Source organism: Camelus bactrianus, chromosome 22 (genome assembly GCF_048773025.1).
Source record: "Camelus bactrianus isolate YW-2024 breed Bactrian camel chromosome 22, ASM4877302v1, whole genome shotgun sequence".
Taxonomy (NCBI): Eukaryota; Metazoa; Chordata; class Mammalia; order Artiodactyla; family Camelidae; genus Camelus; species Camelus bactrianus.
Genome location: NC_133560.1, coordinates 28,062,103 through 28,087,114, shown reverse-complemented (window position 1 = coordinate 28,087,114; position 25,012 = coordinate 28,062,103). Strand labels below are relative to the sequence as shown.

At 58.7% G+C, this 25,012-nt stretch overlaps 3 protein-coding genes across 8 annotated transcripts in view; 1 reads left to right on the top strand and 2 right to left on the bottom strand.

Moving 5' to 3' along the window:
- Positions 1-7,698, top strand: part of CATSPERD (cation channel sperm associated auxiliary subunit delta) — a 40,601-nt gene extending 32,903 nt beyond the window's left edge. Inside the window, exons 18-22 of the mRNA XM_010966939.3 lie at positions 512-586; positions 1,758-1,886; positions 2,698-2,881; positions 5,594-5,751; positions 7,404-7,698. Of these exons, the coding sequence (XP_010965241.2) occupies positions 512-586; positions 1,758-1,886; positions 2,698-2,881; positions 5,594-5,751; positions 7,404-7,638 (781 nt within the window). The 3' untranslated portion in view covers positions 7,639-7,698. The remainder of the gene's footprint in view (positions 1-511; positions 587-1,757; positions 1,887-2,697; positions 2,882-5,593; positions 5,752-7,403) is intronic.
- A 2,612-nt stretch (positions 7,699-10,310) lies between these two features.
- PRR22 (proline rich 22) lies at positions 10,311-12,536 on the bottom strand. The gene is made up of 3 exons (XM_010966940.3): positions 12,056-12,536; positions 11,898-11,960; positions 10,311-11,431 (listed from the first exon to the last, which is right to left on the bottom strand). Exons 1-3 carry the CDS (start codon positions 12,519-12,521, stop codon positions 10,329-10,331), a joined length of 1,632 nt encoding a protein of 543 aa, XP_010965242.2. The 5' UTR covers positions 12,522-12,536; the 3' UTR covers positions 10,311-10,328.
- Positions 12,537-12,682: 146 nt separating this feature from the next.
- Positions 12,683-17,648, bottom strand: DUS3L (dihydrouridine synthase 3 like). 6 transcript variants are annotated; one of them, XM_010966755.3, is made up of 13 exons: positions 17,448-17,644; positions 16,478-16,766; positions 15,745-16,239; positions 15,329-15,370; positions 15,021-15,173; positions 14,704-14,820; positions 14,462-14,527; positions 14,265-14,375; positions 13,910-14,006; positions 13,660-13,735; positions 13,144-13,332; positions 12,935-13,063; positions 12,683-12,846 (listed from the first exon to the last, which is right to left on the bottom strand). In XM_010966755.3, exons 1-13 carry the CDS (start codon positions 17,543-17,545, stop codon positions 12,774-12,776), a joined length of 1,935 nt encoding a protein of 644 aa, XP_010965057.2. In that variant the 5' UTR covers positions 17,546-17,644; the 3' UTR covers positions 12,683-12,773. The 6 variants fall into 6 exon arrangements, with proteins under 6 accessions (XP_010965057.2, XP_074207111.1, XP_074207112.1 ...); XM_074351010.1 differs by lacking the exon at positions 13,910-14,006 and having other exon boundaries at positions 14,462-14,552; positions 17,448-17,646; XM_074351011.1 differs by lacking the exon at positions 12,683-12,846 and having other exon boundaries at positions 13,910-14,114; positions 14,462-14,552; positions 17,448-17,647.
- Positions 17,649-25,012: the final 7,364 nt, after the last annotated feature.

Sequence of the window (25,012 nt, the reverse complement as noted above, 5' to 3'; positions counted from 1 at the left end):
AAGTAAATTACAGTTGGCGCCCCGCCCGGTATCCAAGATTCAACCAAGCGCAGATCGTGTTTACGGTTCGCGGTTAGTTGAATCCGCGGATGCAGAACCTGGGAACACAGAGGCCCCTTATGGGGCTTTAGCATCCTCGAATTTTGGCATCCGCGGCAGACCCTGAAACCAATCAAGGGGCAACTGTATGTTGCTTAAGGATGCGTGCGCAGATAGTAACAGTATAAAGAACAAACTGGGAAATGATTGTCTCAACTCAGGACACCTAGCTCCCAGATCTCCGGGTCTAACGTTCTTTTCCAATACAAGGAATTTCGGGCTCCTTGGCTGAATGGCGGACTCTAGGCAGGGAAGTTGCAAGATGAGCACCGAGCACCTTGGAAAACAAGAAAGTGAGAAGGGGCCGGGACATGAAAGCAGCGGGGAGATACAGATGCCAGAGGGAAGGACTCATGGTTCTTCGCTTCTGCCTGAGGGCAGGCAGCTTCTCAGCGTCCTTTATTGCTTGCAGCGAAATCTCAGCCTGTTACAACGGCCTCCTCGACCTCGTGACCCTTCAGGACAACTACAGTTACGTCATTGAGAAGTGAGCACCCCCCACACACAACACGACCATTTGGCATGTGTGTGCCAAAGGCAAACCAAGAATGGTTTTTAAATTGATATCCGACCAACTGCTATCTGGCCAGCAAGGACTCTGAGGGGGTGACAGGCAGGTAGGGGAGGTAGCCTGGTCTGTGGGGAGCCGATGTGATGTGTCATTGCCCCTGGCCAGGGTCTGCCCAGGGTCTGCCCAGCCTCTGCTACCTTCTGGGCCAGCCTCTGACCTCTGATCCCTCACCAGCCTGCCTCCAGCTCTTGGAGCCTGGCCACCTGTTCGTCTGAGCTAGTGACGTTGGCCAGATACTGTCAGCCAAGGCAGGAGGGGCGGCAGGCCAAGGTGACCCTCTACTCAGGGCGGCATGGGGACCACCTCCCACACTGGTGCATACCCCCAACCCCCCTGGTGAGGGAGGGCGCCCACGTGTCTTATATGACATGCCCCGGCCCACCCCGGGCAAGCCGAGAGTCAGTCTCCCATCCGGACCCTCGGCTGAGGCCCAACCTGCATTGCTGGGATTGCTGAGCAGCGAGGCTGCAGCGGGATCTCATGGGGGCACAAATCGGGGCCTCCAGAGAGAGCGAAGCGACAGGATGTGTGTGAGACAGACAGGGAGAGACACATACAGGGAGCCAGAAGCAGTGACAGAGATGGGGAGATTTATTTTAAGGACTTGGTTCCCTGACCATGGAGGTTTGGCAAGTCCACAGTCCAATGGGGAGGATGGGGGCTGACAGCTCGTGGAAGAGTTGCGGTTTAAGTCCAAGGCCGTCGGCAGGTAGACCTCTTTATTGCCGAGGGAGGTCCGTCCTGGTTCTACTCAGGCCTCCAGCTGCACCCACACAAAGGAGGGCAGTGCTTTCCTCAGAGTCCACTGCTTTCAGTGTTAACCACATCCCCAAAGAACAGCCTTGCAGAAACACCCAGAATCACGTCTGACCGCGATCTGGGCACCGTGGCCCAGCCACGTGGACCTGAAACGTCAGCCACCACGGAGGTCCCAGGGTCCTTTTCATCATCGCTCTGAATCCCCCCTCAGCCGCCCCTCCACAGCCATGACCGAACCCATCTGCAGGGAGGAAGTGAGGCTGTGGGCGGGTGGGTGCCTGGGTGCCGTCCAGGAGCTCACCCATCTCTATCTCCTGCTCTCCCACAGGGACACCTACGACCCCAACTTCCAGGGGCAGAAGGCCACAGAGGACCTGGTGGTGCATTACCAGTATGAGAAGCTGGGCTGCCCCGTCCTCGTGTTCTATGACACCCCGTGGAAGCCGGTGGTGGAGCTGTGAGACCCCCATTATCTTCCCTGGCATCACTCGTTCCCCTGTGCCCCTCCTCCCCTCTCCACCCCTTTGCTGGAGTTGTGATCGCTCCCTGCCTACCCCTCCCCCCACCATAGCTATCAGCTCAGACAGTTCCTTCCTCCCCCTTAGTTTGACCACCTTAACACCAAGGGCTGGGGGACTTAAACAGCAGACATTGATTTTTTCACAGTCCTGGAGGCTGGAAGTCCAAGATCAAGGTGTGGGCAGGACTGCTTACCCCAGGCCTCCCTCCTTGGCCCAAAGAGGCTGCCTTCTCGCTGCTTCCTGAGGATGGGGAGAGAGCTCTGTGTGCGGTGGCGTCTCACCCTCTTCCTGTGGGATCAGGGCCCACCCTTATGACCTCACCCAACCTCAATTGCCTCCTTAAAGGCCCTGCCTCCAAATACAGTCGCACTGGGGGTTAGGGCTTCACATGTAAACATTTAGGCTCATTAGAACGTCATATCTTAGCTCCACGTGATTTTAGTCCCACACTCCCACCCAGGTGGGACTGTGGGCCGGGCACACCGCTAACTCAGAGCTGTCATGTGGTGGGGTGCCTGCCGACCTGGGGTGAGGAATAAGAGAAGAGGCGTAAGCACCAACCTGGCAGGAGATCAAATGTGCATCCAAAAGTAATGATTTGTTGGGGGAGGATGTAGCTCAGAGGTAAAGCGCATGCTTAGCTTACAAAAGGTCCTGGGTTCAATCCCCGTTACCTCCATTAAATAGATAAACCTAATTACCTAATAAGTAAACCTGATTACCTCCCCCCAAAACAACACCTTCTAGGTGGCGGGAAGGGAAGTTCCAGGAGGTGGTCGAGACCGAGTATGTCCTGCTGGAGGTGAACGGGCTGTTCACCTACACGTACTCCCTGACGGCCGCCATGGCGCTCTGCAGTTCCCAGCCACAGAACTGGACCACCATCTCCAAGGCCGCTGGCGGGAAAGGGCCCTTTGCCTGGAACCGAGAGGTAATGTTTGCACTCTGATGATTTCCAAAACCCGACGGCTGGTGAGAACTGGTCACCACCCTGTATGTGTTGGGGGCTGTCTGGGTCTGTGTGGGCTGCTGTAACAGCAGCATTGGTTTCTCCCAGTTCTGGAGGCTGGAGGCTGGAGGCCAAGATCAGGGCTCTGGTAGATTCCCTGTCTCGTTTGTGGATGGCATCTTCTGTGTCCTCATTTGGCAGAAGGGGCAGGAAGCTCTCTGGGGGTGGGGGTCCCTTTATAAGGGAACTAATTGCATTGAGGAGGGCCCCACCCTTATGACCTAATCACCACACAGAGTCTCCACCCCCTTACACGTCACTTTGGTGGGGGCAGGTTTCAGTATATGAATTGGGGGCAGGTGGGGGGAGGTTGGACACAGACATTCAGTCCTTCCCAGGGGCGTGGGGGATGGGAGCGCACATGAGGCCACCTCGCTCCGTGGGACCCAGTCTGGGAATGTAGGATGTGCAGACCCTTTGGGAATCTCTCCTAAGGGAATAGCAAACAATCGGCGATACAGGCTCTAAGGCACTCACGGGGCATTGCTGATGATGTGCAAAATTCCAGAACGACTCAAATGCTCATTATTTAAGGGGCTGATTAAATTCACGGTACGTTCTGCTCAACGAGCGTTTCTATCCCACGCATTGATTGGTACACGACTGACAAATAAGAGCACGGTGTCAGTGAAAGGCAGACAACGCGTTGGTCCTCTGGGGAGCCTTCTGGTGCACATTAGTCAGTCTCCATCCACCCTCTGCCTCTCAAGGCCAAGGACACGACCAGGGCGCAAGGTCACCACCACTTGAGCAGGGGGCGCCAGCTCCCCGCACCCGAAGCGGGTTCTCCCGCGGACTCCTGACTCCTTTTTCGGAGTTTGCTTTCTTAGTCAGCAGCCCCACCGCCTTCCTTACACCCCATTCCGTCGAGTGAGTTTGATCATTTGGCTGGTGACGTCGGTTTTACTTTTTTAAGTCCGAGGTGAAATTCACATACCCTGTAAGGAACCGTCTCAAAGCGTCTAACTCGCGTTTGCGTTCCGCGCGCTCAGCGTCGCACAAGCACCGCCTCTCTAACCATTTCTTTAAAAAAAAAACACGGCACGCACATGTGACTTAGTTTATTTGTTGTTTTCTGACTGTGCCGGTGTTTGCATTTGCATTCTTTTTATTAGCCCTCCCTTTCAAAGTAGCATGCACGCATTTAAGAAATTGTGCCGGCCCCCCCCCCCCCGCCTTTTTTTTTTCCCATCAGCCCTGGTGGGCGGTTTTGTAGAACCCGGAGGGTTTTTCTATCCAGACAGAGCCGCGATGCCTGCATTTCCAGCACAATCATTGGATGGGCTGTTACAAAGCCCCTTAGCCACTGAAAACCATGAGGTGGGGCCAGCTATGGGGCTCCAGCTAAGGGGGTTTTTAGGCTACACAACTATCTCCTTTTTATTATTACACATAGTTTTCGTAGGTTTTTTTCTTTTCCTCCCCCCAAATTTTTAAATTTTAATTGTGGTAAAATATGCATAACATAAACTGTACCATCTTAACCATTTTTTAGTTTTGTCGCTTTTTTTTGCGAGGGGAGGTAATTAAGTTTGTTTATTTTAGAGGAGGTACGGGGGATTGAACCCACGACCTGGTGCAGGCTAAGCATGCGCTCTACCCTCCCCCCACCATCTTAGCCATTCCTAAGAGCACAGCTCAGTGGCATTAAGCACACCCACACTGTTGTGTAACCACCCCTATCATCCTGCCTCCGCAACTTTCTCATCTTCCCAAACTGAAACTCTGTCCCCATTAAACACTGACTCTCCATTGCCCTCCCCCAGCCCCTGGCCCAACCACCTAGTTCCTGTCTCTATGAACATCATGTCCTCAAGGTTCATCCATGGGGTATCCTGTGTCAGAATTTCCTTCCTGGGGGTGTGGCGGGGGCAGGATATAGCTCAGTGGTAGAGTGCATGCTCAGCATGCATTGAGGTCCTGGGTTCAATTCCTAGTACCTCCAAAAAAATTTTTTTTTAAGTCCTTCCTTTTTAAGGCTGCAAAATACTTCATTATTGTGTATGGACCATATTTTGTGTATCCATTCATTTGTGGGTGGACACTTGGATTACTTCCACCTTTTGGCTGTTATGAATGGTGCTGCTCTGAACTCCAGGATGCAAATATCTCTTAGAGACCCTGCTTTCAGTTATCTGGTGTTTTTTCTTACAAAGGAACTAATCCCATTATGAGGGCCCTACTCTCATCTGAACCTAATCTCCTCCCACTGCCCCGCCTCCAAACACCATCCCACTGGGAGATGAGCTTCAACGTGTGAGTGGGGTGGGGGTGGGGGCCACAAACATTCAGTGCATAGCAGGCGCAGGACCAGCAGGGCCTGGTGACGGACGAAGAGGAGGGAAGCGCCCGGTGCGGCTCCCAGGAGTCCGGCTTGAGCACCCGGGTGGACACTGGGGCAGGGATGCAGCGAGCGGCAGAGGGAAGCACGCTAGTGACCTCATCTTAACTAGATACCCTGTAAAGACCCCCATCGCCAAGCAAGGTCACAGTCTGAGGTCCTGAGGGTCAGGACTCTGACGTAGGATTTGGGGAGGGACTCAGCCCCGACTTGGCCCTGGACTCGCACCATTGGGTGCTGGTGGGCGGTGGGGCCGGTGCAGCCAGTGGACATGCCTCTGTCCTCCTCCCAAGAACTACGTAAGCTGCCACAACCCCGACAACAGCACACCCCTGAGATGGCCACAAGTCCCGTATCAGATCTTGGGAGGCCCCACAGAAAACAAGGTCGTCTTTGAAAAAAGAAACGGCATCTACACCTTCTTCATTTCCATCGTGGATCCATACTACAGGTGAGTGGGGGAGTCACCCCGTGCCGGGGCCTCTCGGGGAACAGCCGGCTCGCCAGGGGCAGGGTTCACACGGGAGGGTGGACCCACTTTTCTCCCTCCCCTCGGTAAGTCCTGGGTAAACCCGAATTCCCTCAACAGCCCAGACTGTCCCGGGAAGAGTGGTATTTTAAGTTCACAGTGACATTTGTTCACCTGCTAAAGAAATCCTTATTCCGAATTCATGCTGGGCACTGGGGGGACAGCAATGACCAGTAGCCACGTCCCTGCCCTCAGGGACCAGAGGCACCCTCTCATTCCATGGCTAACTGGTGGGCGCAGGAACCGGCGCACTTGGCTCCCAAGTGCTGACCATCAGATAGCCAGGAGTTTTGCAAGCCGGCTGACTCCCCATCAGGAGCTTGAAATCGGTCACGGCGGGAGTATCTCCGCTCCCAGGGAAACTGGTAGGCCAGGCCTCCCACCCACCCCATCCCCGCCCCAAGAGCTGGGTGTTAATGTTTGCCACCCACTGGTGCTGGTCTAGATCACGACCATCTCCCACTGGGAGGAGGAGTGTGGGTGGCATTCTTTCTCGCATCACCTAACCCCCCCCCCACCAGATGGACACAGTGTCCACCCCAAAAAGCACATGGAGACCTTGCCTTCCCTGGAGGCCCCAGACCTTGGACCAGCTCGGGGACACCTGGGGCAGAAGGCACGGGGGTGGGGACAGCCAGGGGAGACGGGGAGCTGCCTGTGAGACTTGTGCCCTCCCCTCTCTGCGCCCAGTCTCCAGATGAGCCCCCAGCAGTTGTCCTGTACCTGCACCTTCCTCCTGGGGGCCCCCTCGCTGGGGGGCCTGTCCCTCCCCACCTGCTACCCCACCTGCTCCCTGTCACCGCCTGATGGGTGTCTGTGCCCTCGTCCTGCCCCGACTCCACACCCACTGTGTGATACGTGCTCGGTGGGCCTCTTCTGTCCTCTCTAGACTGGGCGTGGGCAAGGAGTGGGGAGCTTATCCCCAGAGGAAGGGACCACAGGGGCCCTGGGGAAAATATGACCTCTGCCAAGATGCACAAAGAGGACGGCAGACCCAGGAGGGCTAGGAGTTAGGGGGATATAAATGGAGCTTGGTGTCTGGAGTCACCGCCCCGGGCCCACCCAGCTCTCCTCCCCACAGGTTTTAAAACGTTTGCTGGGGAAGGGATAAATTAGGAGTTCAGAATTAGCAGATACACACTACTATATATAAAATAGATAAACAACAAGGTCCTAATGTATAGCACAGGGAACTACATTCAATAACTGGTAATGGCCTATAATGAGAGGGAGTGGGTCCAGCTCAGTGGTAAAGCATGTGCTTAGCATGCACAAGGTCCTGGGTTCCAGCCTCAGTACCTCCATGTAAATAAATAAATAAAATCTGATTATCCCCCCCCACAAAAAAAACAAACAAACCTATCATGAAAAGGAACATGAAAAAGAATACATACACTTATAACTGAGTCGCTGTGCTGTACACCAGAAACTGGCACAACGCTGTAAATCAACTATACGTCAATAAAAAAATAAAAATCCAAAACATAAAAGTTAAAAATAAAACGTCTGCTGGGGTGATGGGTGGGGCCCCCGGAGGTGGTGCCCCATGGCCTCTCCTCACCCGGCCCTCACAGCTACTGTCACCTGGAGACCATCTTCAGCGTCTACGTCTCCGGGGCCTACCCCGAGCAGATCATCCCAGAAGTGCTCATCTTCATTCTCATAGCAGCCAACTTGATGAGCGTGTGGCTGGCCTACAAGATCCCCAAGCTGCTGCACACGGAGCGGGGCCTCAAGGTCAAGGGCTTCTGCATCAATCTGTGCAGGAGATGCAGGAAGCCTTGCGAGTGTTTCCGGGGCAGGCGCTGAGAGCTCGGCGGGGTGGGAGGGTGCGGGCGGGCAGCGGGGGGCCGAGGGGATGGCAGAGCTGTCTTAAAATAAAGCAGTAAAAAAATCTGGTGGCAGCATGTATGGATCATGTTGTGTCTTTCTCCACCCATCTGCCTCCCTGGACACCCTGGCATCAGCTTTCTTTCGGGCTACAGCTCCTCTGGGGGTTGTCAACAGGAGCTTGGTGAGCCGAACCAGCACAGGCAGATGACGCAGTAACGGGCCAGCCTTGGAGGAGACTCAGACGCGGCGACACATCCTGTTAGAGAGGAGGATGAGACCCAAGAAAAAGGGAAGGGGGGCTACGGAAGACAGTGACAGGCGATCTGTCTCTGTGTCGACAAACTCTGACACAGATACAATGTGTGCGCATTTCCGTGCGTCCCTAAGAGTGTGGAGACATAGTTTATATTTTCTACATACACTTGTCATGCACATGTATGTGTACAGTTCCTTGCATCCTGACACAGGTGTATATGTGTGCAGAGATAATGTGCACACGCATGTACATGTATGTATATATGGAGACACATGTGCAACACGCACACAATGTGTATACTACATACACATCCATGCATGTGCCTACGTATGGGTAACACGTAGAGATACATGGTACATCTATCTGGATGTGTGTCTACATATGTGTACACGTGTGTTGTATACAAAACATACATGTGCGTTCACATGTGAGCAGATGGTAAGTATATCACACCTGTGCACGTGTGTGTATGTACACTCATGTACACGTGTACACACTTAGGCACAAACACCTGTGTTCACACGTATAGACAGCACATGCTTACAAACATGCATGGGAATGTATGTATGCACGTGTGAACACACACATACAGACGTGTATACGTTTATATGACGTACACACATGTATGTGTACGTTCTATCAGCCTATCCATCCATCCATCCATGCAGTGGGCTTCCCTCCCCCACACTTCATGCCAACCCCTGGTGGCACAGGACGGCCGCCTCGGTCCAGGGAAAACCTGGGTAGTCTCCCTTTTCTGATGACTCTGAGGTGAGAAGAACATATTCCACAGAACTTTAAATTGCCCAACATGGTCTCAAGGCAGTCGTTGACAACCTCCGCTCCCACGTCCAGTGCAGCAACCTGTGAGCTCGCCCCTCTCCCCAGGGCCAAGCCCCAGCGGCCCGCCCCGCCCACCACCCAGGCCTCCCGACCGGGTTGGGCTGTCAGGTGGCACTGTTTCAGGACCCTCAGTCCCAGTTAATCTTGAAGAAAACTGAGCCCGTGCTCACACCCACCTCCTTTGCCAGGGCCTTCCCTTCGCTGGTGGTACGTAATTTTAGTCTCAAAAATACCCCTTGATGGGGCTGCAGGAAGAAGGGGCTCAGAAGGAAGCCAAGGGGAGTGGACTCGGGCTTCTCCAGGCCCGTGTCCCCAGTCAGCACACAGACAGGCGGGGTAAGCATGGGCCGCGATGCAGGTACAGCCCAGGCTCCCTGGCAGCCTCTGCTTCCCTGAGCCTTGGAACAGGCTTCGGGGAGATAGCCCCGCGGGCTGGAGGCGTGGTGCCAGCATGTGGGACCCCGCCTCCCCACACCCAGCTGCCTCCTGGATTCCAGTCAAGCCTCCAGGGGAGCCCAACAGTGAGACCCAGCCCAGGGCCTGGGGCAGGAGGGCCCTTCCTCCTGCAGGGCGGGGAGCAGGGGGCCAGGCCTGGCTGGAGTCCCACTCCAGAGTGCTGCTCTGTCTCCTCTCACCTCCCATTTCCTTACGTGTCCCTGGGAAACCGCGTCACCCTCTTCAGGAGGGAGCTCGTGGACCGCAGGGGGAGGAGCCAGGCCAAGAGGGAACAGGTGTGAGCTGTGCAGCTCTCAAACTCCAGGATCCTGTGCCTGCCACCTGGGATGCAGAACCCCCGTGTGGCCAGGACCCATGGGGGGACAGACAGGCTCCTCGTCCAGCGCCTCCGGTCCTCACCTGGGCCTCAGGTGCACTCCGCGCCCCATCACACGCATGCCTGCTCTGTATCCCCTGTGCCTCGTGGGCACCATCTCAGGCATCCCAACCCTGCCCCCACCCTCAGACCATCAGGTGCCTCCACCTCCACCCAGTACCTGCCTCCACACCCCTAGGGGTCCCACCTGTCTGCCTGCCCCAGAAGAAGGAGGCGTTCCCATTCACCTTTGGGCAACACACACCCCTGGCAGCTGGGCTGACACCAAGCCCAGCCTGCAGGCCCCTCAGAGGCCGCCCCCTTCACTCCACCAGGCCTGGCTTCAGGGGGCAGGAGAGGCGGATGTGCAGACCACTGCTCCCTGGCCCCGCCCTGCTTGCTGTGTGTCTCCAGGCAAGTCCCTGCCAGCCTCTGGGCAACCTTGACTTTCCCCGTCAAACATGGGGGTAAAATCGTTGCAGGACAGGAGTCTGCCCACCTCACAGAAGCCCTCCGTCCCTGCCAGCTGACTTGGGTTTTCTGGGGTTAGGAGAAGAGATTTAGAATCCCAAACCCCGAGTCTCCAGAAGCCTGGCAACCAGGACGTGCTGGGGTCCCGTGGGGCCTCACCAAGTGGCATGGATCCCACTGGACAATGGGGCGGGAGAGGGGACAGCCCTCCAGGTCTGGCCCTGGGCCACAGCCCCTGAGCCAAATGCCACCGAGCTGACACAGAGCTGAGAGATCAAATCCGCTTTAATGGGGAGTGGCTCCCAGCTTCTGCCTGGGCCCTGAGGGGGCGGCACTGGCCGGGCTGGCAGCCTGCTTGCCCTTGCTGCCCTGCCTCTCCTTCTTGGCGGTCGAGCTGCTGGCCTTCCTCTTGCTGGGCAGCTCGGCCCGTGGCGCCAGGGCCACGGGATTGGTGGCGGGGGGCCCCAGGCGGGGCGGCGGCTCCTCGTCCAGCGCCTTGAAGTTGAAAAAGTAGTCCACGTTGGACACGGTGTCCAGGATCTCGGGCACGCTATAGTCAAAGGACAGCAGCTCTTCGGGCAGGTGCAGCGAGCGGATGTCACCGGACAAGTCATCCCCGCCACCCCCGCTGTCGGGCAGGGCGGGCCCGGGGGCCGTGTGTGGGGCCCCCTCGGGCTCGGCGCCGCCCGGCAGGCAGTCGAACAGCTTCATGGCGTCCTCCAGCAGCACCTTCTCAGGCAGCACGAAGGCCCGGGCTGCCTCGGGGATCCGGGCCTCACCTGCCCCTAGCGGGGCCTCCTCGGCCTCGGCCGCCCTGGTCTCGGCAGGGCCCGGCGGGTACAGCTGGCCGGGCCCAGTCCCAGGGGACAGCTCCTTGGCGGTGAAGGCCAGGGGCTCGCCAGGCCCGTGCAGCTGGCTCAGGCGGCCCTTGAGGTGGCTGTAGGTGCCATGGGGCAGCGTGGCCTCGGTCGGCAGCGTGAGGAGCAGTGGGGGCAGCTTGCTCTCCTTGGGGGGTGGCGGGGGCGCTGAGCCTTCCTTGATCTGGGGCGGGGGCAGCTCCGTGAAGGCCAGGGGCCCCCCTTCCCCGACGAAGCCCAGTGCCTCGGGCCCAGATCCCTCGGGTGGGAAGTAGGGCAGGAGGTACTGGGGGCCCCCGGCGGATGGCTGGTAGGCAGGGTATGGCGGGTGCAGCGGGGGTGGCACCGGGGCCTTGAGGTAATGCTGGGGTTCCCGGAGGTAAGTGCCTGGCGAGGCGGCGCCCCCCGCCAGCCCCCCGCTGCCCACAGCTGCCAGCTTGTACAGGGATGACTGGCCGAAGTCAGTGGTGGCCCACTCGATTCGGTAGATGCGGGGGTCAAAGAAGCACCCGCAGGGCGCCATCTGGAAACCTGCAGCCAGGGAGAACGGCCCTGAGAGGGGCAGTTGTGGGATCCGCCTGGGGATGGGGGAGTGGCGGCCCACACCGTGGGGCATGTCTGTGGAATGAAGGACAGGGTCTGCTTCTGGGGTCCATTTGGGGGACAGAGACATAGGCTTTGCCTTTGGGGACCTACCTAGGGGTCAGGCTTTCGAGGCCCGTCTGGGGAATGGCAGGCACAGCCCCAACCTTGGGAGGCTCGCCCATCTGGGAGCTGGGGACACAGGCCTGGCTTTGGGAGACCTGAAGGACAGGAGACAGGCCTTGCCTTCAGGGCCCAATCTAGGGGTTGGGGGGACACAGACCTTGGTGCATGGGCTCCTTTGGGGGGATCGGACACAGTCCTTGCCTTTGGAGAGGGGTGCCATCTAGGGATGGGTGGGGCAAGATGGCCCAGCCCATTTCTGAGTCCTCAAGGGTCATGGTGGGACCAGTACCTGCTGGAGGGGCTGGAAACACCTCTTTCTCTGGGTTTGGGGGGTGATACAGGTTGGAGGAACCTGTGGACAAAAACAGGCAGGTGGGGCTGGTCCTGAGGCTGGCAGGCAGAGTCCTGGTCCCTGCCCCATTGGGTGCCCCCAACCCCGACGCATACCTACAGCAGGAAGAGGTTCTGTGCAGGCGGGGGTGGGCTGGCTGCCCAGCCCCTCGGTACCATCCAGGCCCGGGGGACTGAAGCCTTCTTGGGGAGCTACAGGTGTGTAGAAGGGTTTGGGGCGCTGCATGGGTGGGCCAGGAGGGCAGCAGGTGGGAGCACAGGAGGCCCACCCGGAGAATAGGCTCAGAGTCCTATGGAGTTCTGTTTGTCCGGTTACTCCGGGCAGCGGGTTCCAGACTGCGGCCCGCCCACTGGTCAGGTTCCGGGAATGAGGAGGTGTGGGCAGGGGCAGTCGGGGAAAGCAAGGCAGCCAGAGACAGGGCATTCCAAAGGGCAAGGCAGGCCCTGGGCCCCATCTGCCGCCTTCCGCCTCTGCCAGCAAGGCCTGCCTGACAGCTCCAAGGCCCCTTCCTCCAAGCAGCCTGCTGTGATCCACACCCACGCAGGCTGAGGCCCCTCTCATGAGCCCCTGTGGTTTCTTTGTGGTCAACGCCTCTCTGGGCACCAGCGGCCACCAGAAGGGGGACTTTTGAGGAATGAGTGAGGAGGGAGGGAACTGCAGACACAGGGATGGCAGTAGGGAGCTCCTGGGAGCAAAGGGCAGCCTCAGGGTCACAGAAAGGCTGGAGTTTTAAAAGAATAAAATTTATTGTGTTCACACACAGGGTGAGGGGGAGACTGGCTGGGCGCTCAGATGCCCCTCCCACCCCCATGGCTACTTGTATGCGTTGGCCTTGTGCTTGGGCAGGAAGATGAAGCCTGGCGGCACGGGTCCCAGCAGCAGCTCGCTGTGAGGAGGGCAGGGAGCGGGGTCAGGCCTGGGGCTGCCCCCAGCCCCACCTGGCCCCCAGCCCCACACGTCGGTTCCCCAGGCACCTGATGCGGATCCAGTCGGCCGCCTTCTGGCTGGCCATGAGCGTCTCCAGGTAGTCACGGCCCAGGTAGTAGGGTGGCCGCTCGTTGATCCTCTGCGGAAGCCGCTCCAGCAGGCCCACGGGCACATACCTGCAGGCGGGGGCAGCGGGACAGGGTTGGGCCCAGCTGCCCCATGAAGCCCCCCAGCCCAGCCCGGCTGCCCTGCCCACCTGCACAGGAAAGACAGCCACTCAAGGAGGAAGCGACGGGTCTTTTCCACGCCCTGCGTGTCCGAGCCCCAGTGCTCCAGGCCGTAGTGCGTGAAGTCCCGCAGGATGTCCAGGCGCTCGGACGAGGAGATGTCCCAGTGCCGCTGCTCTTTGATCTCCGTGAACAGCCATGGCTTGAGCAGGGCACCGCTGAGGGCAGGAAGTGGTCATTGGGCTTGGGGGCCGGAACCCCAGCCCTCAAAACCTCGGTCCCAAACCTCCTGGCCCAAGAGTTCCAACCCAAGACCCTAAGCCCATAATGGCAGCAATTTCCACTCCTCCCCACCCCTCCCAGCAGCCACCTCTGACATCTCCCTGTCCCACACCGGGCAGAGCCACTGGCTGGGGACTAACAGAACAGTGGAAGGCAGCTGCTGGGACAAGCCCAGATGCGCCCTCAACTTCCCCAAGCCTCAGGCCAGGCGCTCAGGGGGTGAGGCTAGCTGGTCTCTGTGCCGCCCGCCCCGGGGCACTTACCGGGCAATCATGATCCCAGCGACACCAGTCTGTAGGGCGCGGTTGGCATCCTCGTACGACAAGATGTCCCCATTTCCTGAAGGACAGAGGCCAGGGCTTCAGCGAGCGATGTGCAGGCGGGAATGCTGGGGCTTTGGGAGTTGTGGCCAGGCCAGCAGACTCCTCGGGGCAGGGAGGGGGCCCCAGCAAGGGGTGGGCATGGGGGTGTGGCCTTTGGTGGGGAGGTCTGAGCTGAGTGGCTGGGACCCACCGAAAAGGGGCATGGGGCTGGCTGCGGTCACACATTGCTCGATGTACTGCCAGTCGGCCAACTTGGTGTAGCGCTGCTCCCGTGAGCGGCCGTGGAGCTGGAGGAGAGGTGGCCGTGCGGGGAGGGAGGGAGGGTCCAGGGAGGCGGAGGGTCAGACAGAGACAGAGGAAGAGAAAGAGACCCAGAGGGATCGGGAGGGACCAGGCTGAGAGAGACAGAGAGAGAGACAGACACACAGAGACAGAGACAGAGATGGAGGGAGAGCCAGAGACCACGAGAAGGAGCAGGAGGAGAGGGACCATTAGGAGGAGATGAGCCTCAGGGGCCCCGACCCCCGCTGCACCCCGAGACCCACCGTGACCAGCGCCGCCCCCCAGTCCCGCAGCTCGGGAAGCAGCCGGTGAGCCAGGTTCACGCGCTCCTGGACGCCCGTGCGAATCTTCACCGTCAGCGGCACATCCAGCACCTGTGGAGACAGGTGGGGTCATCAGGGCCTGAGGTCGAGCAGGAGGACAGGGCAGGGTGGGGGCAGAGGGGAATCTGGGGTTGTACCTGGTTCATGCCGCGGACGATCTGCTGGAACTTGGTGGAGCGGCTCATGAGGGCGCAGCCCCCGCCCTGGCAGAGACCAGCGGCTGGAGCTCTGGAAGGCAGGACCCACACTGGGCCCGACATCCCTCTACTGCCGCCCAGATGGGGAGACTGCTGAGGCCCAGAGGACCCCAGGTGTCCCCAGGGATTCCGCCCGCCCACACTCTGCCCTCCCTGGGGCTCTAGGGCCGAGCGGCCAATACCTTCTTGTACACAAGGTCAATGGGGCAACCGACATTGATGTCCACAAAATCCACCTCAACGGTGCGGTTCAGCAGCTCGGCACACTTGGTCATGGTGTCAGGGAAGGCGCCCTCGAGCTGTGGCAGGTGGCAGAGCGGGGGGTGAGAGGCCAGGCCAGGCTGCCCCTCCCTGGCCCAGTGCTGAGGCCATCAGCTCTTGGAGAGGCGCCCGGCCTGCAGCTGAGACAGAGGGGTCTGGGAGGTGACCTAGGGGAGCCAGACTCAACCTTACTCTGAAATTTGGCAGCTGAGAGCCCCTCCCATGAGGAAGCACCAACCTGGACGCCAAAGACATCCTCGCATGGGTGGCGTTTGAGCAGCGCCCACTCGGAAGTCTGGCCCTGCAGCAGGTTGGTGCACACAGCCATCTCCCCGCACGTCACATCAGCCCCGAAGCGCTTACAGATCCGCCGGAAGGGAAGGTTCCCGCACTAGGGACAGCAGGAGACAGATGCACATGTAAGCACATGGCAGGCAGGGACCCCAGACACCCGCCCAACCCAAGACCCATAGGGCAGGGCAGACAATGGGTACTGGTGGGATAACCACGCTGCCACCACCCGGCCCACCCCTGTGTGGGTCCTACCGTGGTGAGCGGGGCCAGGTACAGTTTGCCACTGATGTCCAGCTGGAGGGAAAGAAAACGTACAGTGAAGCTCCACCCTCCACCCTGGTTTTCAAGGCCTCTCAGGCCTTCCTTCTCCCCAGTCTTTGCCCACATGCTTTGCCCTGCCCCCACCAGCCTGACTCCCTTTCACCTCTGCGCCTCTGCATAGGTCAACCAATTCCTCCATGAAAGATGTTCTTTTCTCCACATTCTCCTCCACTAGAGAGCTTCTACTCAACCATCAAAACCCCGGTCCCCATGCCCTCTCTTCCATGAAGCCTTTCCCACTGCCTCCTTCTGCCCGAGCCCTGACCCTTTGGGGCTGGGAGCAAGTATCCAGCTCTATCTGCCCCTAGCACTGCTGGTGTCCTCAGCAGAGAGCCCAGGACACATACCCGCTTCTTCTCACAGGGCCGCAACCTGACTACATCCTCGTCTGTCAGAGGCCCACAGGTCCTTAAAGGGCCACTGGGAGTGACAACGATGCCCGGCTCCTGGGGGGCCTGCTGGGCATGGGCACCTTCAGCCTCTGTGGTCTCAGGGACAGTGGCAGAGGAAGCAGGGCCTGGCAACTGGCCCTTGCCCAGCTGGCGCAGGGCCTGCTCTGCACGCTCGAAGCAGATTTTGCGTTTTCTCAGCTGCTGCTGCAGGGCTTTGTCCAGGCCATTGCGGACAGGCGGGGCCTGGACCAACCCCTCCTGCACCAGATTCTGGCCCTCGGGCCCCAGATGGGCCCTGGCAAAGCGGCAGGTGACGCCATAAGGACACCTGCCGAAGGTCTCAAAGAGCACACAGCAGGGGCCCAGGTCAGCTGGCTTGGTCTCCAGGTAGCGGTCCACATCGTGCAGGAAGCGGCAGCGGTCCCCAAAGAAACATTTAGTGGCCGACTCCTACAGGGAAACAGAGTGGGCAATGAGGAAGGACAGGGAGATGCTGAGGCAGCCAGGCAGCCTGGGTTTGAAACTCAGATCCCTCCCCTCCTGGCTGTGTCCTCGTCAAGTCAGTAACCTCACCAAGCCTCAGTTTCTTCATCTGGAAGGTGGGTATAATCACTTACATTACAGCATTCTGAGGACTGAATGGGGGGCAGAGAGGCCTCTGGGACTTCCTGGTGACAAAGACACTCACCTGGATCAGGGAGGGGCAGAGCCTGTTCTTGTCATAGTGGGTGGGCTTCACATGGGGCCGGCCCTTGTTCTGACCCCGGGCCCTCTTCCGAGCCTGAGGCTGCTCCCCGGGCTCAGCTGTCTCCTCTGGCTGCCTATCCTCTGTCTGCCCATCCTCCAGTCGGATCCGCTTGGCCTCAGGCTCAGGCAGGTCATTGCCACCAGGGTCTCCTGCCTTGGTTTCCTGGCTGGGCTTCTCCTGCCCTTTGGCTTCCAGGAATTCATGGAACTGCTCCTTGGTGGTGAGGTATCTGCCAGCACAGAGACAGGGGGAAGGAGGATTTGTGGAAGAAGTCTCTCCCCTGAACTCAGATTCAATGAATTTGGGGGAAAGGGCCTGAGAACACTTGCCCCTGCTTACATGCTTCTGCTGCTGATGTGCTCACTAGTTAGAATAGGCCAGCTGCCAGCCTGGAAGCACCTCAAGGCCACAGGGAGGGCCTAGTTTGTCCCTAGGTCCCCAATGCCCAGACTGTTGAGCTGAAGTACAGGTATGAACCTGGCCATGTTAGGCTACAGGAAACTACAAGTCCCAGTGCCTTGGCAACGGGTCCACAGCCGCCACATTCCCACACGCCACGCCATCAGGCCTACAAGCCCCGGCACACCCCGCGGCACTCGCTCCAGGCTCAAGTCCCCGACTGTTAACAGTGGCTGGCTAGAGGTGCACATGCGCTATTCCCGCCATACGCTGCGACTCAAACCCCGCCCACCCGAGCATGCACCGCGGTGTCCTTCGCACATGTGACAGTTCCCAACGTGCGCGATCTCCGGAGCTCGCTGACCCTGCAAGCCGCAAAAAAGCCCAAACAGAAGGTCCGGCGAGCTCCCCGTCCTGGGCCGCAGCCCCATCTCCCGGCATGCACCGCTCGGGCCGCGCTACGGGTGCCGAGAAGGCCCCGTGAGCTTCTCCCCCTGCCCGGGAGACTCACTGAGGTTTAATGGGCGCCACTCCCCGTTCCGGCTCGCTGGCTCGTGGGTCGCCACCACTACCACTCTCTGCTGGAGCCTCCGCCGCTCCCTCCGCCATCAGCCCCCCCTCACGCCCGCTCTGGATTGTTGCGGGAAGGCCTTCCGGGTCGCGCGTGTATCTCCCCTGGTCGTGTTGGGGAAGCGCGCATGCCCGGGTCGCTCCAAGTGACGCCATTGTATACGCGTCGAAGTAGGGGGCGGAGCCTAAGTGGGGGTGGGGCCTCGGGTTCGGCAGTACCTCTGAATCCTTTGGCTGAACCAGAAATGTTCAATGATTCTCTAGGGGCTCTCAAACTGGCCTCTCGCAGGCCACAATCGACCTACTGAGGTGTTCTGTTTTCCTGATGGGGTTTTAAATTTTTTTCAATTCTGCTACTTTTATTTGGGGCATGCATGCAACAAATAATATGTTGAGTGCGTGCGGACTAGACGCTATCCTAGATGCCAGGGATACAGCAGTGAATAAAAGACAGAAAAAAAAAAAATCCCTGCCTTTAAGAGCTTACATAAGAGTGGTAAAGCCAATCAACGTAAACATATGTAAGATATACTGTACGGAGACGGTAATGAAGCAGGGAAGGGGAAATGGGAGTGCCATTTTTGATGGTTGCAATTCTTAATAAAATGGTCAGGGAAAGCTTCTTCACTGAGAAGGTGACGTATGAGTATTTTTGAAAGAAATGAGGGAGAAAGATAGGGATATCTGTGGAAAAGTGTTCCAGGCGGAGGGAACAGCCAGTGTTGGAGAAACAGGGAGGCCTGTGTGTCTGGAGCTGAGTGGGCGAGGGGGAGAGTGGGAGGAGGTAAGCGCACCGAGGTGAAGGGGGCTTTTACTCCGAGGGAAGTGGGAGGGCTAACAGCCAAGGAGGGCAGAATCTAGTCATCATTTTCCACAATCCCCACCATATCGTTGTACCCTCCTAAAGCCCCCTGTTCCTGGAAGAGCCTTGATGCAGCACAGGGACCTCAGGGCTCTAGACAAAGCCTGCCAGCTTCAAATGCCAGAACTTCCACTTACCAGCTGGGAACATTGTCCTTTAACTTCTCTGTGCCTCAGTCTCCTCGTCAGAAAAATGGGGCCAATAAAAATATCTCTTTCAGAAAGTAAGGATTCGATAAATAACAGTCAATAAATGTTAACGACCACTGTCGTTACTATTACTTTATTGCTATTCTTTGCCTTGAATTATGTGAACATGGTGCAGGGTGCAAAAAACCAATCCCTCAGCTGCCCTTAGCCTTCACTGCTAAAAGTGACAATGCTTTCCATGGGCAAGGAAGTGAAGCAGGGACTGTGTTCCTGGAGTAACACATGGGGAGATTGAAGCTCAAGGAGGGAAAGGATTTGCCAGAGGCCACAACGGGCTGGGAACTAGCTTTTCCAAGATCTGGGAGAAAATAGGAGGGGGACCCGGGAGCGCCTCCTCTTCCATCTCCAGCCTCGGCTGCCCTCTGTAGGACAATCTGGGAATAAAATGGTGGAATGGGGGATTCTGAAACCACAGCATCCTTGGGGGACTTCTTGCTCAGCCTCGCTTTCCCACCTCCAGGGAAGGGAGCTCATTTCTTCCTGAGGTGCTCCCCATTGCCCTCCGAGGTTCTATTATAGTCTCCCCGACGTCACCCCACAGGCACCCAGACCCCTCAGGAATTGGCCTCCCCTCTCTGGGCCTCAGCCTCAAAGGAGAACCCTCCTAGGGCTCCCTGGCTCTCCCCTGCCTTCTCTGTGTAAGGCAATCCAGGAAGGCTTCCTGTAAGCGGGGTCAGGGGGGAATAGACTGGCCATTAATACCCATGCATGGTGTTAATCTGATATACTATTAATTGCTTGTTATTATTTATTATATTATGATAATGGTTTAATAGTAATCACTCATCAGTACTAGATAGTACTGAGTGCTTACTGTGTACCAGGCTCTGTTCTAAGCTCTTTTCATGTATTAACTTGTTTATTCCTCTCTCTGACCTTGTGTGGAGGGAAGGGGCATTCATTCCAACTCCACCTGAATCCATGGGCTGCAGAGGACCCTGGCCCAGGGGCTCGCCACTGTCTAGCTAGAGGCCTGGGAATCAGCTTATCCTCCTGCCTCTCCCCCACAGCCCATCAGTCACCATGTCCAGCCTACTTTTTCTCGAGAGTCTCTCTCCAGTCCATCCCCTTTCCCAGCAGACCACTTTCCAGACCTCAACCTCCCATTCTTCCCCCAACAGCCTAGCCTCCCATAGCTCTTTCTGAAACATAGATCTGACCCTGGCCCTCCCCTGCTCCCAATCCTTTCATCGCTCCCTACTGCCCCTGTGCCTTGTACCACAGCCCCCAAATTCCTGCAAAATCCCTGCTGCCTTCCCCAGCTTCATTGGCCTTCATCACCTCCTCACTCCCTAAACTCAGGCACCAAGTTCATTCCAGACCTTCCGTGAGCCAGCCTTACCTCCCGGCCTTTGCATATGCTGTTCCCTCTCCCAGGAAGACTGTTTCCTGCACCCAGTCACCTTGCTCATTCCACTCACCCTTCTGTTCTCAGCTTCTTCTCTGGAGAAGAATTTTTCATTGGGGGTCTTCCCCAGTAAACTATGAGCCCAGAGTGGGTGGGAGTTGGGTCTGCCAGGGTCACTTTGTGTCCCCAGCACTGGGCCTGCCACATGGTAGGTGCTCAGTGAATGCTTACTGAGTGAACGCCTCTTGTCGTAGCTAGAGAAACTCAGGCACGGGGGTAGGACCTGCTCAGGGTGGGAGGGAGTCCCACCTTCACTGAGGCTGTGACCGGCCGCTAAGGACTTCCCAAGTGCCACCATGGAAAATGTAGGGACATTGAGAAAGCTGTCCTCCCCACCCCGAACCAGATCTGAGTCAGACGAATGCCTGACCTCGACTGATCTAAGGAGCAGGAGGGAGGCAGGTGGCACTGAGGCCCCTGAGCAGGTGGGGAGACTGAGGGACCCAAGCAGGGGTGGGGCCGGGCCTGGGGGAGGTGCTCCTGGCGCTCTCTTGGCCTCTGTCTCTTTCTTTTATTCTTCCTGTTTCTATATTTCCTTCCCTCTCTGTATCTGTCTCCTATCTTTGCCTGTCTCTTTCCCAGAAAGACAGGTCTCATCTCTATCCCCACCTTTCTCCCTCTGCCTCTGAGCTCTGTCTCCCTCTCTCTTGGCTGCTGCCCGCCCCCCATGCGTCCCTCTCTTCTGGCGACCTTTCCCTCCCGGTCTCTGTCCCCCCTGCCCTCTCTGTCCCTCTGGGCGGGAGCCGAGAGGAAGCGCGGGGCAGGTGCGGCCCGGGCTCAGTGCCCGGGGCCGCCAGGGCCGCCCCGGATTTGTGGCTGCGCGTCCTTTATCTGGGGCTGCAGCTGCCCCTTATCATCTGGCTCCAGGACACGAGACCAGGATTAGGGCACCCTGGGCCAAGGACGGGAGCAGGCAGGCCCTGGCAGGCGGCGGGCAGAGGTCTGCCTGGGTGTGTGTGCGGCGGGGCACCCGCGAGCCTTAGGGGCTGAGGCTGCTGTGGGCGTCTGTGAGTGTGTGTGTGTGTGTGCGTGTGCACTGTGTGTTTCTGTGTGACAATGTGCATACATATGCAGAGCATGAGTGACTTTGAGAGGCATTTGTGTGTGTGATTGTGTGTCGATGGGAGTATTCATGTGTCTAGGAGCGTGTCTGTTATGTGTGTGTGCGTGTATACACACAGTGTGTACACATTTGTGGCTTGTGTGTGGGGGGCTGCCTGTGAGCTCCCCAAGGTTCTCAGCCCCAGCCCCGCCCCTCAGGTGTGCCCCGCCCTAGGCCCCGCCCCTATCCGCCTCCCGGTTAGCTGGTCCGTGTCTGATGGCTTTCCCGCCTTGCTGACCTGGGGCCCCCAGCGGCAGAGCCCTCGACCTGTGACCTGTGGCTGCAAATGGCCCTGTGGGGACGGCTGCCGGCCCTGCTTTTCCCATCTTCGCCTGGAACCGGGCGGCTCCTTTCTGCCGCCCAACAGGCCTCAAGGGCCCCATCCCCGCTGGTCGGAAAGGCTCCTTCCCTGGTCCCCAGGGCCCTTGCTCTGACCCCTGGCCAGGAATGGGTGTCCAGCTGTGTTCCCTGTCAGGATGAGGCCTCTCCCTACCCTCAGGGTGAGGATAACTTTGTCAAATTAAGAGCCCGGAAGCCTGGTTTTAGGGAGTCTCTTGGCTGGTAATGAGCAGCCATGTGCTGGGCTGGCTCAGTGACCCCAGACGAGGCCCCTCAGTTCTCCAGGGGAGAACAACACTTCCCACGGCTGGGGGTTGGCACTGGGCCCAGAACATTGGAACCATTTCACAGATGGGGAAACTGAGGCACAGTGAGCTCAGCTACCTGCGCGTTGGGGGGTGGAGTAATGCTCAGTGTGTGGAGATGCTCTGGCTGGGGGGTGGTAGGAGGGACAGAGAACACAGAGGGCGCTGTACCACCTCCACCCCTGCAGGGCTGGTCCCTGGGGGGTCCTGAGGTGCAGCCTTGGGCCTGCAGGGCCTGGACCAGCTCCTGGCGCTAAGATGGAAACTTCTCCACCAGCCAAGTCTGCATCTTGGCAGCAGCCACCCGCCTCCCAGAACCTCTGCCTGGGCCTCCACCCGCGAACAGGACACTCCCCTTGGGAGCAGTGACCATCTAGGGAGGGCAGGGGGCCAGCCCCAGGGGACAGGGGTGGAGGAGCGGCCGGGGGCAGCGGCTGAATGTTCTGGAGTCATCTAGCCCCAGATTTGAGGCTCTTCCTTACTGTGTGACCTTGGGCCAGCGTCTTGACCTCTCTGATCCTCAGGTTTCACAACTGGCGAGTGGGCACAGAGCAGGCTGTGGGGAGGAGGTGTTGCCTGGAGCTACTGGGGGTGACCAGTGAGGAGTCAGTAAAGGAGTGGAACTAATTTCCCAGCAAACAGATGGTGGGAGGGGCGGGGGGGGGCAGGTGGCAGGGTCTGGGTTCTGGCTGCCCCTGTGCTGTCCCACCCCTGCCTCAGCCTTGCCCTTGGGGCCAGCAGGCTCTGGAGGGGCCACATGCCCTTGGGTGCCCCCTGCTTTTCACTGAGCTTGTTTCCCCTGATTCATGCGCTGAAGAGATCGCAGCCCCTACCCATGGGCTGCACTTTTAGCGTGGGAGGTTCAAGGCTCAGTTCCACCCACCCCTGCCCCTCAGCAGCCCCAGTCAGGAACAAGGAAGGTTTAAAAATAAAGCATTGTAAATATCCATGTTTCTGGCAAATAGAACCAGCCCCTGAATCCCCTTGGCCTCCCAGGCAGCCCAGCTGGGCCTAGACAGCTCCTTGAAAGGGGGGGTGGGGACCAAGGGTGGGTGTGCCTCTGCATGCTCCAGTTCCTGGCTACAGTGTGAGTCAGCCAGTGTGACAGGGTGTCTGTCTGTCACTCCTTGTCCAGGGGGTGACAAAGTGTATGGATGGTGACCGAGAATGGCTGGGGTGCTGGGTTGTGTGAGGTGACACACTGGTGTATGAGGACGTCACACCTGTGTCTGGTGTGATCACGTGGGGCTGGCTCTGAGCAAGGCAGGTCTCTGGGGGTGCTGAGTGTGACGGGGGCCTCCTCCATGTGTGTTTGGACACCATGTGTGTATCCCTGAGTGTGGAGAGGTCTCCTTCCAGGTGGGAGTGTGACCGTGTCTCCCGGTGGTGCAAGGCAGGCGTGGGTTCTGGGTGTCCCCACTTCCAGCCTCCTGACCCACCCTCCTGGAGCCCCACCTCTGCACCCCTGCCCCTGCCCACCCCAGAGGAAGAACCAAGTCTTTCAAGTCCCTGTTACCAGGGCAACCGTTTTACGAGCGTCCACATGGTGGGCACATGTGTGTGTCCTGCACCCCATGTGTCCGCAAGCCCCCACCCCCATGGCCTCCGACCCAGGCCAGGAGGCGGGCACAGGCGTTGTGGGGTGAGTGGAGGCAGTCGAGGGGCAGCTGGTGACAGCTTAATGATGGCTGGCTGGGCTGGGGGTGGGCTCCTGGCCTGGCTGCGTGTGTGCAGGGGGGCTGTGCTTCCCAGACCCGCCAGCGTGTGTGCACACATGCGCTCGTGTGTGTACCGCAACAGTGTCTCCGCGAGTTTTGTGTGCGCGTGGCTGTGGGTGGGGTGGACACTCGATGCTCAGGGGTTGCGTGTGTCAGAAGGTTTGGTGTGAAAAGCAATGCTACGCTGTCTCCTGGAGTTTCCCCTGGAGCTGGTCTAAGGGCCCATGGGCTGCTAAGCGTGTGAATATTGAATATTGCACATGTCTCTGTCTCTGCCGGGGAACTGAGTGGGAAGGGGCCGCGTGTTGTGGCAATGAGAGCTCTGTGTCTGTGTGCATGAGTGTGTCCAAATGGGAATGAAGTATGACACCTATGTGAGTGTGTGTCCGTGTGGGAAGACTGGGTACGTGACCGCCGTGTGTGTGTGCGTGTAGGGATGGTGCTGTTCTCAGAAGGGTGTCCGGGAATGTGTGAGAACCTGGATGGCGCTGGCTGTGACCTTGCCTGGACCAAGGTTTGAGGGTCTGCATGAATGGCCACAGTACAGTCCTGGCCAGGGTGTACGTGTCACTGAGAGTGAGCACTTGGAGACACCAAAAACGCAGACCCTTGGGCACTGCACACCTGCAGCCGGCATGGTTCCACATACTTACTCATTCGCTCCTTACGGCAATCCTGTTAGGATCTACTACTAATAGCCCATGTTACAGTTAGGAAACCGAGGCATGGAGAGACGAGCAGACCTCTGCTCTTTCCATCCTGGGCTGTGATCCGGCAGCCGCAGAGCCGCTGCTTTGACACATGCTCACCTTCATGCCCTCCACCCACCCACAAATTCACATTCGGGCTACACACACCCCGCTCGCACGTCCAGCGCGCCCTACACCCGCAAGAGCCCGCGTACAGCAGGTGAGGCTGCCTGAGTGTCCCCCATCACCGCGGACACTGCGTAGGATGGCAAGTTGTACAGGCCGCTGGTGTGTGTGTGTGTGTGTGTGGGCGCGTGTGTTGGGGGTTGGGGCGGCAGGGTGGTCCTAGGAAGACCTAACGCCCATAAAAACCCCCAGGCTGCTGGGATCAGAGGAATGCAGGCAGCCTGAGCCAGAGTGAGGAACCCATGGAAATCAGGCCGCGGGGGTGAGGAACCAGAGCACCCCGCCCCAGGAACGCAGGCGGCGGCCGGGACCCCGCGGGCAGGAGCAGCCTGAGTGCAAGGGCGGAGGGCCGGCCTGCGCGGCGGGTGTTTCTCCGTAACTAGGCCGAGGCGGGGCGGGGCCATGGCGGGTCCAGCCCCGCCCACCCCGCCCAGTCCCGCCCGTCCACCCACCCCCGAGTCAGCTTGGTACCGCTAGGGGGCGCAGTGGGAACGTGGAGCCGTCGGGGAGGGGGCCGGGTGGATTTGGGCTCGGCGGGCGGGTGGGCGCAGCGCTGGGCGTTGGTGTTCAGGGAAGCGATGTCGGGAGCCAGAGGTGGGAAAGGCATCCCCTCAGGATCTGGCTCTGCGGCCAGACTGGGGAGAACTGCCTCTTGATGAGAGGAGCTTGGGACAGCGGGTATAGTCGT